A 15,393-nucleotide genomic window follows, 5' to 3' on the forward strand; every position below is an offset into this window, starting at 1 on the left:
ATTAAGTGTGCAACGCTTTGTATACGTACATGTTTTTTTAGAATGAATAAAAAATAAACTAAATTCATTTATTCTAATGTATTAAATTAAAGGCAGAATTAAGAATTTGTATTGTTAATATTATTATGATTATGATCTTTTCAGTTTTTTACAGTCTCCAACATTATGAGTCTAATGCTGTATTTGTTTGTTTGGTTTGTTGTTACCTGTACATACACATTTTTTGTACTTTTTAACAATATATATATATGTTTCTTTTTTTTTTTTTTAGACCAAAGTGTGGACCGGGGGCCATTTGTGGCCCACAGCTGTTTTGTTATTGGCCCCTCGGCACATTCTAAAAAAAAAAAGAAAAAAAACACAATACCAAAAATGGAAAAAGAGCAGTCACTTTACAAGAATAAAGATAAAATATTAAGAGAGTAAAGCCATAATATTAAGAGGAAAAAATAGTTCCAATATAAAGTTCAAATACTGTAGGAAAAAAGTCGTAATATAAGAAACAATCAAAACAAAGTTTTTAAAGTTGCACATTTTGAAAAATTTGGTTGGGAAAAAGTCAAAATATGATGACAATGAATTCATAATATTACAAGGAAAGTGAACAACAAAATTGGTGAAATATTTGTAAAAAAAATAGCAAAAAAAGTGTAATCTAAGAAGAAAAATGTCATATTAATAATCTGCTTTGTCACCAATAACACAAAGCCGAGATGCAGGCTGTTGTTTTCTTGAAATATAAAAAATGTCTCAGCATATCCACATGGATTGGTTTAAAAAAATGTATAAGTGGCCCCCGCGCTGCTTTGATTTTTCAGTATGCGTCTCTCGGTGGAAAAAGATTACATTGCTCAAAATTCATTTGATTGTTTTTTTAAAATTGTTTATTTTATTTTATTTTTATAATTATTTATTTTATACTATCTGCCGTAATGGCTGGACGGGACAAAAAAATAAAAATAAAAAATTGTTTATTTTGGATACCTGCGAATATTTGCATTTATCCAGTTCATTGTATTCTCCGGGCATTGAATCGATCGCAAGTGGACAACCTGAACAGTCCACTTGTGATCGATTCAATGCCCAGACAAGTTTATCTTATATATACTTTGTATTTTTTAATCATTTATTTACATTTGTTATCATTGTAATACAACATGACTGTCTCCTCACTGTCATTCCAAAAAAGTACATTGTTATGTATTGAGTCATTCTTGTATAAGTTAATGTAGCAGACTAAAAATGGTGCTAAAGAGACAATAAAAAAACATCCCAACTGTATGTCCTTATAAGGTTGTGTTACTTTCCATATCCCTTGCACATTATTTACTGTATGGAAGTGACTCGCTGCTCACTGGTGTCATTGTGTTGATGTTTTTTTTTCATGTTCAACTTGTTCTCTCGTGTTTTTAAGTGCATTTTGTGCAAATAATAATAAGATAAGGTGAGTGAGTAAAAAGAGGGCGTCAACAATGGCAGAGCCATGAGATCCAAGTAGAAGGAGAGGAGGAATGAGGAAAAGCCGCCATGAGGACGCTGCTGATGTTGTGTCTCCTTCTTTCTTACACGCCTCAACTTTATGGTAAGTTTTCAAAAATCATCTCCTCTCTTTTTTTCTAATCGCGCGTTTTATTTAGACTTTAATTTTACACGTGCGTGACGTCATCGCTTGCCGATAATCAATCAGACTTCCATCCAAGTATTTCCAATGACAGTAAAAGCGACTTATTCGGGGCAATAAAACATATCAATGTTGTTAATGGCGCATACTCTTCATGAGGTACACCTGCACCAGCCAATGGGGTCCAGTACGAGATCTACATGAAAACATGTGCCTGTATAAAGATAATAACGCACACATTTGATGGAACTATATCATTTTAACAATATGTTTATTATTGCGCCCCTCTCATGCAGCCAAATAACCAAAATACTGGAAACGGCTCTCTGTGGGATGCAACCAGAGGTGCAATGAGTACTAAAACACTGTAAAAGTGTATACCCACACTTGTACTCAAGAACAAGTAAAAGTGAAAAAGTAACATGATTTAAAAATCAAAAGTTACTGATTACTTCTTAAATGGGGTGGGGGGGGGGGGGGGGTGGGAGAGGGGGGTCTCCTGGTCTCAAAGCAGGTGTTTTTTTAATTAAGCACACCTTCACAAATTCAGGTGCAGAAATAAAATCAATCAGCTTCCTGCAGAATTTACTCCTGCTCATTAACGGGTAAGCGTTACAGCAGGGGTCGCCAACCCATCGATCGAAACGTTTTGTGTGGCTCATCTTTGACAATCCACTCCGTAATTTTACTCCATATATTGATTAATGTCCTTTACTATAACATCATATCATTGCATGATTTCACTTGTTTCGTCACACTCAGGTGTCTAATGAGGCCACACCCACAGGCTGATGACAGTTTTTGAAATTGTTGCATTTTGCTGCTATTGTCAAAATAAAAAGTGCATCCAGAGTTAGTCATGGCTCGTTTGCTCAGCAGCTTGCTCGTGTGTGACGAGTGCTATCTTGCCTGCTGAATCATGGAGGAAATCTGCTGTGCGCTGTTACGCCACTTTGCAGTGTGCTGGAAATGAAACGGAACATCTGTGTGAACGCTCGTCTTGCTTTGACTGTTGCAGGGTCCAACGTGTGCACGTCGCGAGGAGTCACCACATGTCAGCAGTGTTTGACCGTTCACCCCAGCTGTGCATGGTGCTCCCAGGAGGTACGCCCGCCCCGGCCCCTCGTGCTGCACGTCTTGACAGAAACTCCTCCTGACATTCCCCGCTGCATTCTTTTCTTGACATTTGTTTTTTTTCTCCATGCTTTACTGTCCTTCCCTTATTTTATAGTATTTTACAGCCATTTGAACTAAGTCTCAGATGCCTCACGATTGAGTATTGGAAGTGTGTGTGCCTTGATGCTGGAACTTTGTGTGTCTGTAGCTTTAATACTAATTAGCTTTGTTTTTGACTAAGTATACTCCTACTGTATCTTCTCCACTTTTGACATGTGCACAGTAACCGTCCATTGTAATAGAAGCGTCTATGTAACATACAACAACGTGACATGAAGGAGTGGGACAGGAGGACACAAACGTTAGCAGCACTAGCATAGGCACGTATGTGACGCTGCACTACGCTCACATTTTAACAGCAACATCATGCTAGGTTAGCCTATTAGTTGAATAAAAACAACATGGCCAAACCTACAGCGTCCACATCTGTAGCTAACTGACCGATTAGCAGAGGTCCAAGCTGCACTTTAAGATGTGGAGCTAAGCTTGCCTTTTTACACAGTGGTAAAAGAGGCACATTTACAGGGCAACTCTTGTATTGGATTTTTGGATTGCATTTTCCGTGTTGACATTAGTGCCCGATGTCTTTGTCTGTCTCAGACATTTGGTGCGGGAGGGTCTAGCGTGTCTCGCTGTGACCTGAAGCAGAATCTTCTGGATGGAGGCTGCTCCGAGGCAGCTCTGGAGTCGCCTGACAGTACTTTGGTGGTCCTGAAGGACAAGCAGCTCAGTGACAAAGCCTCGGGGGCGGCGAACGACGTCACTCAGATAACACCCCAGGAGATCCGCATGGTGCTCAGGCCAGGTGGACCCAACAAGACCTGTGAAGAGGAGAACACCTCAAATTCTAAACCCCCCTCTGTTTGCCACACAGGCGACTCCAAGAGGTTCACTGTAACCGTGAAGCAAGTGGAGGATTACCCGGTGGACCTCTACTACCTGATGGACCTTTCTTTTTCAATGAAGGACGACTTAGCTCGCCTGCGTACTCTGGGAAGCAAGCTCGCAGAGACCATGGGGAGGACCACCAGCAACCTACGCATGGGCTTTGGAGCCTTTGTGGACAAGACCGTGTCCCCCTTCATGTACTTGTCTCCACCGGAGGCCATCGAGAACCCTTGCTTTGGGTAAGTGCCCAAAGAAAAGTATTTAAATATCCGGGGAGGAGAAGCTATTCTACCTTGTCTTCTCTCAACTCCCAAAGGATCCTCGAGGACTGTCAGGCCCAGTTCGGGTTCAAGCATGTTCTGTCCCTCACGGAGACGGTGGCCCGCTTCACAGAGGAGGTGGAGAAGCAGCAGGTGTCCCGAAATCGAGACGCCCCAGAGGGTGGATTTGATGCCGTCATGCAGGCGGTGGTGTGCAAGGTATAGAAAATAAACCTAAACTTAAATCCCATCACATGTTGACCTCCTGCCATAACTGTCTTTTCAGGAGAAGATCGGCTGGCGTCCGGATGCCTCACACCTTCTGGTGTTCACCACCGACGCCAAAACCCACATCGCCCTGGATGGACGCATCGCCGGCATTGTGCAACCCAATGACGGACAGTGTCACCTTGACAGTGACAACGCCTACAACAAATCCACTGTGCTGGTAAAAGAAGCTAACTATTCATGGCTTGCTTACCTCTTGAAAGGCACAGGTGGGATTTGAACCCACAATTTTCAGTTTACAAGACCAACACCTTGCCACTTGGCCACCATGCCCGTGTCTGGCTTAAGTTGTACATTTACTCAGTGATTTCTGACAAAAACAAATACTCTGCTTTACGTTTGCTTATTTGCTTTGATTCGAAAAGCAAGAACCTTCACGGAACCTTCTAACGTCATCAGTGCACAAGTGCAACATGGCTGCTAATAGCCTGTTGCTTGAGAGCAAAAACAGCTTTTCCAGATCGGGGGTGTCCAAACTCTTTCTAGCGAGGGCCTAATGCAGAAAAATGGAAGGATGTGGGGGACCACTTTGATACATGTTGTATAGACACTCCCACACTTACAAACATTCGGACATACGAACAGTGTGTGTGTGTGTGTGTGTGTGTGTGTGTGTGTGTGTGGATGGGTAAAACTGAACTTTTTGGTTTGTGTCATGTGCAACATTAACTCATGTTTTTAAACCTTACATAACAACGGTCAAGCTGCTAGCTCCAAAATAGACGGGAGACGAGACGAGTTCTTTGAGAATAATTAGAGGGACAATTTAATGAAACTTGCATGCAAGGCGACAAATCAATACGACCTGAACAGACGGCTTGACTGTCTGACTCTTCATGCTAAGATGTTAATATAGGAGACAACATATGCGAGGCAAGGGGTGATCTCCTCCTTGTGTGCGGGACAGAGACGGTGAAGGGCAGACTCACATGCCCAGACCCCCAAGGCTATTTGAATCAGGTGATAAGCATGTGGAGGACTTCTAGGATTCTGTTCAAATCAGATTAAAAAGGCTAAGGACATCATATGACAAAAGACCCTGGCAGGGTGCAGGGTGTTAAGAAGCAGAGTTACGATGCCATCTATTGTACGGCGTTGGAACGACAAGCTATGTAGACAGTCCCATTATAATGTGTTTGTGAGATTGGGTGAACGCACCACATCATTGTGTTTATTTGCGGTGGGCCCCTAGTCTGCACTTTGGACACGACTGCTCTAGATTAACCCGTCAACATCAGAAGTACGTCAAGTTACAACATTTTTGCTAACATTTGTAAACCCACTGTAGAAAACCTTTGACGTTATCCATTTGTCTCACTAGCAGATGTGTTTTCAGTATCTTTTTGCCGCTTGTATTCCAGGATTATCCCTCCTTGGCGCTTCTGACGGAGAAAATGTCTGAGAACAACATCAATTTGATTTTTGCCGTGACCGACTATGTGGTGCCGCTGTATAAGGTAAATGCTTGAATGTGGTTTAAAAATACCAAAAAAATAAAACAGGCATGAACTGGGTGGCCATGTTGCGCTCTCTTCCCAGGAGTACAGTAAGCTCATTCCAGGCACAACCGTGGGAAAGCTGTCCGGCGACTCTGGGAATGTCATTGAGCTCATTGAGGAAGCATATGCAGTAAGGACTTCACGGAGCCCCCCCCCCCAAGATAAGCCGAGTGGTTAATACAGGGGTGTCCAAAGTGTGGCCGGGGGCCATTTGCGGTCCTCGGCTGTTTTTTTATTGGCACGTTCTAAAAATATAATTTAACAAGAAAACTAAAAAAACAACAACAAAAATTGAAAAATTAACAGGAATTTTACTAGAATAAAGTCAAAATTTAAGAAAAAGTAGCAATTTTCCAAGAATAACATCATTTTAGCAGCATAAAGTTGAAATATTAAAGACCAATTTTTTTTTACGCTTGTAATATCGTACCAAACAAACAGAACAAAGTAAAGTTGTAATTTTGGGGAAATTAGGTTGGGGAAAAGGTTCTAATATTCTAAGCATAAAATAAAAAATTATGGGAATAAAGTCACAATATTGTGAAAAGAAAATTTACAACATGAAAGTTGAAATAGTTGGAAAATGGAAAAAAAACAGCAGAAATTGAAAAAAACATGTATTCTCATTTTAGGAGGATAAAGTCAAAAATATTCAGAGGAAAAAGGTCATATTCTAATTTGGAAAAATGTTGCAATTTTACAAGAATAAGCTCATAATATTATGAGGAAAAATAATGTCATTTTAGAAGCAGAAAGTTGAAATATTAAAGAAGGAATGTTATTTTTTTTAAGTTGTAATATTATGAGAAACAAAACAAAATAAAGTTGTAATTCTTGGAAAATTTGATTGGGGAAAAGGTTAGAATATTATGGGAAGAAAGTCATAATATTATGAAAAGAAAATTCCAAAGATAATCTAAAAAGAAAGTTGGACTATTTGGAAGATTAAAAAAGAACAACAGCAAAAATGGGAAGAAAAGACCTGCTTTATATGACTAGGCTAAGATGCATTTTTTTTCTTGAAATAGACATTTACTTCTTCGCATATGTTGCTTTAAAAAATATCAGAGTGGCCCTTGTATCCTTTTTCGGTGTGTGTCCCTCGGTGGAAAAAGTTTGGACACCCATGGTTTAATTGATAAGATTCTAATATTGATCATCTGGGTGCAGAAAATCCGCTCTAAAGTGGAGCTGGAGCTTGTCGGAGTCCCCGATGAGCTGAATCTGTCCTTCAACGCAACGTGCCTGAACGACGAGGTCATCCCTGGTCTCAGGTCTTGCTCCGGCCTCAAGATCGGAGACACGGTATGTAGTTATGTCGTTCAACTGGGCGTACACACTCACCCAGACCTGTCTCCTCCTCAGGTGTCTTTCAGCGTGGAGGCTCAGTTGCGAGGCTGCCCGGAGGAGAGGACCCAGACGTTCACCATCAAACCTCGAGGCTTCAAGGACTCCCTGCAGGTCAACGTGATTTTCGCCTGCGTGTGCGACTGCCTGGCCGGCGCCGAGGTCAACAGCCCGTCATGTAGCAACGGTAACGGCACCTACGAGTGCGGTGTGTGCCAGTGTCACCAGGGCCGCCTGGGCCCACGCTGCGAGTGCTCGCTGGAGGACTACAGCCCCTCTGATGACGACAAGTGTGTCCCCAAGCCGGGGAGCCCCATCTGCAACGGGCGGGGGGATTGCCTGTGTGGACAGTGCTCGTGCCACGCCAATGAGTTTGGACAAGTGTGGGGCAAACACTGCGAGTGTGACGACTTCAACTGCCTGAGATTCAAAGGCGCCCTCTGCTCAGGTGAGACCCTGTTTTTGATGCAGGTATTATCTCTAGTACCTGCTTAGTGATAACATTTGGGTAAACCACTGCTGGTTGCTCATTGGTGGAGCAGATTCCTCACTTACTATAAAAAAACACCCAAGTAAACACGCACACGAACGCTAACTTACTGTATGATGCTGCAGCGTTATGATACTGCACAGTCGCCACTTTCTTGGATAAAATTACTGTGCAGTCGTCCCTCACAATATCGCGGTTTGATTATCGCTCCCTCGCTATATCATGGTTTTTCAGAAACTCATTCATTCGCTTTCTATGCCGCTTAATCCTCACGAGAGTCACTTATCCCAGCTGACTTCGAGCGAGAGGCAGGGTACACCCTGGACTGGTCACCAACCAATGGCAGGTTTTTCAGAAATGAATGAATGAATGAATGATTGCTGTTTCATGGTAGACTATGGTCTATTATTAGACAAGACACGTTGAAATGCAAGTGATATGTAGTATTCTGGCCACTGGGCAGCAGTAATGTTAGATGGATGGGACATCCATCCTTATTACATTACCCAACCTTGCACTTGATGTAGCCAGCCATGGATGCAGAGTAGAAAAAAGCTTCTCCTCCCATTCCGTGTGGAAGTGGTAAATTTAAAAATGGTTAGGTTACTCGCTAGCTAGGCCGTCTAGAGTCCCTGTAGCATAATAGTTGTGCAATCTGGTGTAACCAATGAATAATAGGAGTGCAATGGCGACTACAGTTGTGTTATTTCATGTCTACAGGGCTCTACTAATGTTAAAAACCATATTTAGAAAGTCATAAGCAGGTTTTCTGTGATTTAACGAATAAAATATTCTATTTATTAAGATTGCATCCAATATCGTAGAAATTCCTTTATCACTGCCGTAAACGAGGGACAGCTGTTTATATTTACAGTTACGCCATTGTTGTTGTTTGACATCATGTCTCGTTCGCAGTTTTCAACGGTACTTTTAATTGAAAAGCCAGTCTCCCCAAATCGGTCATATGTGGTGAAACTGTTTAGATTAGATAGAACTTTGGCGTGGCCTTGGGCGTGTCAGGGAAATTAAGGTTTCAGTAGCAGTAACACAGTATGCAGTCTACAAGACAGTAGTAGCAAGAGCAGCAAAGCATGCGGAGTAAAAAAAAAAAGTAGAAATAATAAAATAGAATAATAAAATATAATATATACATATTTGTATATACACTAGGCAAGACTGGCATGATTGCATCATAAAGACAGCAATTTTTATGTTTTTTAATATTTACACACTCACTTGTGCCAAAGCCTCCTTGCTATAAAGGCCTGTTCTGACGCGCCTGTTCCACTCATCTTACTCTGTAGACACACCTAAAATGTCACAGCGGGACCAGACTAGTTTTGAATTGCAAACTTTAAAAGTAAATACCCTCACCAGACACTTAATTAGGTACACCTGCAGAATCTAATGAGGTCTAGTACAAGTATTCACAAGATAACTCTAACCCAAATATGCTCAGTGGGTGACACGTCTGGTGAGTATGCTAGCCGTGCAAGTACTGGGATGTTTTTAGCTTCCAGGAATTGTGTACAGACCCTTGCAACATGGGGCCGTGCATTATCATGCTGCAACATGAGGTGATGCTTGGGGGTGAATGACACAACAATGGGCCTCAGGCTCTCTTGACAGTATCTCTGTGCATTCAAACTGCCATCAATACAGTAAAATGCACCTGTGTTGTGGATGGAGTAGCCTATGGGGGCCATTTTGGAGTGTCTAATCAGCCTCTTGATATGCCACATCAGTGAGGTGGATGAATAATGAATTATGAATGCTCACTAACACAGATTTAGACAGATTTGTGAACCATATTTGCGAGAGATGGGCCTTTTGTGTACATTGAAAAAGTTTTAGATCTTTGAGTTCGGCTCATGAAGAATGGGAGCAAAAACAGGTGTTGCGTTTATATTTTTATTGAGTTTGCAGTGTATTGGTTTTAGCATCTTTAATGCACAAAATGTATCAAAGTGGTCCCCTCACATCCTTCAATTTGTGTACACCCCTGCGTTAGAGTCTACAGTGCGGGTGTTCCTAATAAAGTGGCGAGTAAAACAAATGTTGGTGTGCACACGTGCTGATGTAAAGACCACAAGTAGTGCACAACAAAGGACTATTTTAGGGGAACTGAAATGAAACTGAAAGCACTTTTGAAAGCAGCGTGACCTAAGAAGGGAGCTGTCCCGCCTTTTTGCCGCTTTAAAAAAAACATCCATGACATTTTCATTCCCTGTGGCCGTATGTGTCTTTTTTGTGCAAGCTGGGTTGCTGAGCCATAGAAGCAAGAGGGAGGAAGCCCGGCCTGGGGGGCTGATAAATGTGAGGGCAGATAGAGAACAGGAAAGTTTGCATTCCTGTACTGGAAATGAGCCCAACCTTTCCTTTACTCCTACTTCCATGGCTTCCTTCCTCTTTTTAATTCCTCCTCTCTCGAGCTTGCTCGTGTGTTTAATGAGCCGGATGTGTAGACGTCTTCCACAGTGGGATGACAGCAACATAAAAAGCCCCAGAAAAGACAAGACTCACCATCCAGCCATGATTGTGTGATGTGAGACGTGTTAGCGATGAACAAACAGACAGGGTGTTAACTCTTCCACCAGATGAAATGCTTTAAAGCTGTGGAATTAGCGACCCTTGACTCCTCTGGGATGTGTCACGAGCCGCCCCTCCTTCTATCCTCATGGATTCAGAAGGGCTGAGTCATTTACTGCCAAATCCTGTTTGGGTTCTTGCTAAGCATTTTTTTTGTGTGGTGCTGATGGAGCTTTAACTACGTCTCACCAAAGAAATACACGACAGGAGTCAATTTATGTTCCCTGAAAGTCCCGACCTTTGCATGGCTCAGGTCCAAAAGGTACTGGCAAGTCTTAAAGCAGAACCTTTTGACTGTTCCACCCCAATGACAGGACGCTGTACCCAAAAAGGCACATTTATATAGCAGGAGCGTACACGTACACTTACGTCCCAATATGGAGTGTTTTTTTTATTATAGGACAGGTTGTAGTATTTCTAGGTCAAAAAAATCTATAAAAGACTTTAAAAGCAGAACCGTTAAAGAGACACTGTACCCTTAAAGGCTACAGTATTAAAGTCCCCTATGGAACAGAATTTTTTTGACACCACCCCTGAATTGAAATATCGATCTTGGATATCGGGTCGACCTCAGCAAAAAAATTGGATTACATCGGCCTGCATCTTAATTGTCGATTCCAGACTTCGTCCGAGCACCTCCATCCGGCAGCGGCCGCTCTTGTTTTCACAACAAGAGCGTGTGCAAACTAACGTATTTAAGCATGGAGTAGGAGTGATGTTGGCCGTGTGTATTTTTCCTTGAAGTCCGAAAAAGACGTCGCAGCTGAGTGCAAAACTTGTCATGCGCAAGTTTGCCGTGGTCACACAGAACCGAGGAAGTTTGATGTGCATCGTGCATTTGAAGCCGCATTACACGGGAAACTCCCAGCACACGACAAGAAATCATTAGCTATAACAGAAAAGATGGCCAACTCCTGTCCGTGGGTCTCAAACATCGCTATATTATGCCTAGCCGCCACTACATTGTGGCTAAAACTATACCCCACATGCTTAAAGAAGTAAATGGCCAGTTGTTGTGATACCTAGTATTGCTGATTATTGTTCTTTGTTTGAGTAATATCACTTGATCCAGCTTTATCCCAACATTCACGCTACAAAATGAAAAATAAAAGTATGTATGAGTCCTGCTGATGTCTAATTGATATCGGTATCAGGTGATATTGAAGGCTGCAGTATAGGTATCAGAAGTTAAAAAGTTGTATTGTGACACCCCTAACTGGAATACTATTCAGAACCTGATCATGTTCATATATCTATCTATACAAACCACGGTATCGTATCGTTCAGGCGTGAATAAAGACACTTTTGTGTCTGTCACTCTAATTTTTACTCTATAGAGTTAATTATAGGAGGTTTTATTAACAGGGGTTAACTTTTTTTTGGACAATTAAGAACGTAATCGTGTGAAAAGCATCACGACACCATCATCATCCGTATTTGAAGTCAAGAAAACTGCTTTAATGTCGTTTGCTAGCTTATTTTTACACTTGAACGACACTTTGACCCTGGGGCGGGGATTAAATCCCCTGGAAGAAAATACTTCCTAGGACACATTGAGTCCTTTTTTTTCCCTGAGTGATGACAAGCCCCGCTCTTTTCAGCTTGAGTGGCATCTCAGGAAGTGTTGTCATGTCTGCCAACCGGCCGACAAGGAGATGGGGAAACCATCTGCACGCTCTTTCGCAATAAGCACACTTCCTGTCTTTGTCGGGGAAAAACGCAGACCGTTTAGTCACTGCTACGTCGTTTGTTTATGGCGTGAACGCTCATCAGTGCTTTCATTTTGTGTCACAGGACGGCAGTACTTTTGAGCGGGAGAGCTTTTTCAGCCCGAAAGCTGACCCAAATAGCCATGAATGAATGATTAACACTTTCTCCACAGTTAATGAATAACACGTTACGCCCAACAGTGATGACAAAGTCCACATCTCTCATCTGCAGATGCACCGAAAGTGCTTCAAATCTCACACGCTTGTGATTATTAGTCTAGCGAGGAGGGCGACAAAAACAAGGAGAGATGTGAAGTCAGTGAATTAACAATCACCATTCCACTTCTGGATATCACCCACACACACAGACACACACACACACAGACAGAGAGATAACGAGGCCATGTTGACCATGTAGCGGAACTCAAGTGCTATCGTGACTGAAATTGTTACACAAATTGCTACCCAAATTCGAAACGTTCCCCACGTCCCAAAGCAAAGCTGACACTGATGACGTCTTTTTGCATTTTTAGACCTTTTTTAGTGCAGGTTTTGATCCAGAGGCAAGGCAAAGCAAGGTAAATTTATTTCTAGAGCACAATTCATACACAAGGTAATTCAAAGTGCTTTACAGAAAAGAAGGGTAAAATCATTTCATAAATCATTCCATAAAATATTACAAAAATAAGTACATAAAATTCCATAAATCATTCCATAAAACAAAACAAAAAATAAAAAATGAGGAGTGCAGATAAAATACTTTCATTTGTCAAATGCACATTTGAGTAGAAGTCTTTTCAGCCTGGATTTGAACATTACCAAAGTTGAGGATTGTCGCACATCTTCTGGAAGACTGTTTCAGATTTTGGCAGCATAAAACAGAAACGCAGCTTCACCGTGTTTAGTCCGGACTCTGGGCACCTGCAGGAGATTACTCCCTGAGCCCTCCAGTGGCAGTGTTTAACAACTACATTTCGCTACTGTCGTCGTCCCTGCGCCTATAGGTCATGGCAAGTGCAGCTGCAGCTTCTGCCAGTGTGACGCCGGCTGGGTGGGCGAGAACTGCAACTGCAGCACGCGCATTGACACATGCATGTCCAACATCGGCCTGGTGTGCAGCGGCCGCGGTAACTGCGAGTGTGGCGTGTGCCAGTGCACGCAGCCCGGAGCCTATGGCGCCACCTGCGAAAAATGCCCCACCTGCCCCGACTCCTGCACTATTAAGAAGTAAAGCAAACTCACACACACACACACACACATGCTTGTTAACTTCCTCTTTAAATTCTAATAACAGATAACTGTTTATACAACTGACTGACAAAAACAGCTAAAATGACTTTTGTCTTGTTTTTTAATACAATTTATTTTTTTTATCATAACATTTGGAGGTAGGTAGGATTTACTGGTAGAATTAGTCGTAAAATGTATCCTTTAGTATCATTACTTTTTCTTTAATGTCATATATTGAAAGATGCGTCTTTTCTGACTTTTGCAAATATATAATAACATAACTTAATTAGCTATAATATGTAGAAAATGAATATTAAGAAATATGAGCACATTGCAAGATTTTTAACAAATGGTTTCATTATTATTTATTATAAATATATACCAATATGTCATATTTCATGATGCATTTTTTCATCATTATTTGTTCTTCACTGATTGACTCTTAGAAATCATGTGATACTTTTGCCTCGAACTACAAAATTAACATTTTCAGCTATTATTATTATATAAGTATGTTATTATATAATTCTTCTCATATAATTAATAGAATTAATAAAACATATTTTTAAAACATTGTGCAGGTATTACCACATTTTACTTATTTTTTCTTTATTTTCGAACATGAATTATTATCGTATGTCAGTGAGATGTAGTTACTTTTCTTTTTTATACATTTTTTTTGTTTTTTGTGGTGCATTAAGGTTTCATGTGTAAAGAAATGTTTTGTTGTTGCTGCAGGGAGTGTGTCGAGTGTCAGCACTTCCAGAGAGGACAGTATACGGACGACAACAGCTGCAATCGAATCTGCAGAGATGAAATAAACGTGGTGACTGAACTTGGTGAGAGGGCTACCAACTTTAATGTTGTTAGATTACTACCTCAATAAAATAGATTTGGAAAGGTTTTGACAGGTGGACCTAATTTACTACCTTTGTCCTACAGAGTTCCACTCGAAGAATGCGGTGAACTGCTCGTACAAAGACGAAAACGACTGCGTGGTGCACTTCCAGTACTACGAAGACGAAAGTGGCAAATCCATCTTGTATGTGATAAAAGAGCCAGGTACTGTCACACTTGAGCAGCACATGTAAAGCCGTCGTGACGGAACAGCATGTTCCCTAAAAGGAAGGTTTTTATCCCAGCTGACACTCTCGTGCTCTGTTAAGAATGCCCTCAGGGCCCCGACATCCTGGTGGTGCTCCCGGCCGTGGCCGGAGCCATCCTGCTGCTGGGCCTGGTGGCTCTGCTCATCTGGAAGCTGCTGGTCACCATCCACGACCGCAGGGAATACGACAAGTTTGAGAAGGAGAGAGCGAAAGCCAGGTGGAACACGGTGAGAACCATCATGCAGGGGAACCTTGACAGGCCAACAATGAGCATAGAAATGATCTGTTCAATAGGCCAAGCTGTCACCATCATAAAACCTTAATTTACTGCACGGTCAAAGTCACATTCTTAACTGTATTGCAAGTGTAATAATAAGTTAACCACTATTAATAGTAATCACAAACAACCAAACACTCAGTCTTCACTTTAGTTGTGTATAAAGTTAATAGTGAAAGGTAAAAAAACAATAAAAGAGCTTTGACTATGAGTAATTCCCTGTTTACAATAGCTGTCAAAAGTTTGAAACACTTTCTCATACTGTTGACTGAGAAGGTGTCCCCAAACTTTTGACTGGTACTATATAGTCCTCTTCTTCTCTTAAACTCACCAAGTTTTCATTCCCAGGCCAACAACCCGCTGTACAAAGGAGCAACGTCCACCTTCACCAATGTGGCGTACAAAGGCGCCGCCTCAAACTGAGCCTCAAGCGACCTCCTTATGGCTGTAAAACCAACTCCATTCTTGTTGTTAAATCTACTTTTGTCATGTCTGCTGTGATGTCTGCTGTACACGCATTAACGTTGCACTCATTTGTTTACAATTATGTTTTTTTCTGTATCTCAGCATCACCCATGTAGGTTTTCTGTAGCCTTTTTTGTTGAAAAAACCTGCTTTAGCACTTGTAAATGCTTTTAATAAATATACTTACTTTACTAATTTATTTAAAATGAGCTCTGCAAATACAAATCATCAAGGTTTATTGTCCTGTTTGCTGTAAATACGGTATGATGTTTTCTATAGATGCGGGTGGGAAAATACTGTAAATACAGTATGATGTTTTCTATAAATGTGGGTGGGAAAATGTCAATAAATCTGGCATCGTGCACACATTTTGACCCAAACTGATGATTTGATATGAGTCAACGTGCCTGCATTTACATTTATAGCCATAATTATTCAACATCCAATC

At 41.4% G+C, this 15,393-nt stretch overlaps 1 protein-coding gene across 1 annotated transcript; it reads left to right on the top strand.

The window, feature by feature from the left end:
* The first annotated feature begins 1,355 nt into the window (after window positions 1-1,355).
* Window positions 1,356-15,302, top strand: LOC129171009 (integrin beta-3-like). The gene is made up of 15 exons (XM_054759277.1): window positions 1,356-1,582; window positions 2,640-2,725; window positions 3,398-3,602; window positions 3,672-3,924; window positions 4,002-4,164; window positions 4,232-4,393; window positions 5,595-5,690; window positions 5,773-5,862; window positions 6,903-7,037; window positions 7,098-7,527; window positions 12,872-13,094; window positions 13,836-13,936; window positions 14,040-14,159; window positions 14,264-14,430; window positions 14,829-15,302. Exons 1-15 carry the CDS (start codon window positions 1,528-1,530, stop codon window positions 14,901-14,903), a joined length of 2,361 nt encoding a protein of 786 aa, XP_054615252.1. The 5' UTR covers window positions 1,356-1,527; the 3' UTR covers window positions 14,904-15,302.
* The last annotated feature ends 91 nt before the right edge of the window (window positions 15,303-15,393 follow it).

Source organism: Dunckerocampus dactyliophorus, chromosome 18, assembly GCF_027744805.1.
Source record: "Dunckerocampus dactyliophorus isolate RoL2022-P2 chromosome 18, RoL_Ddac_1.1, whole genome shotgun sequence".
In the NCBI taxonomy this organism is placed as follows: domain Eukaryota; kingdom Metazoa; phylum Chordata; class Actinopteri; order Syngnathiformes; family Syngnathidae; genus Dunckerocampus; species Dunckerocampus dactyliophorus.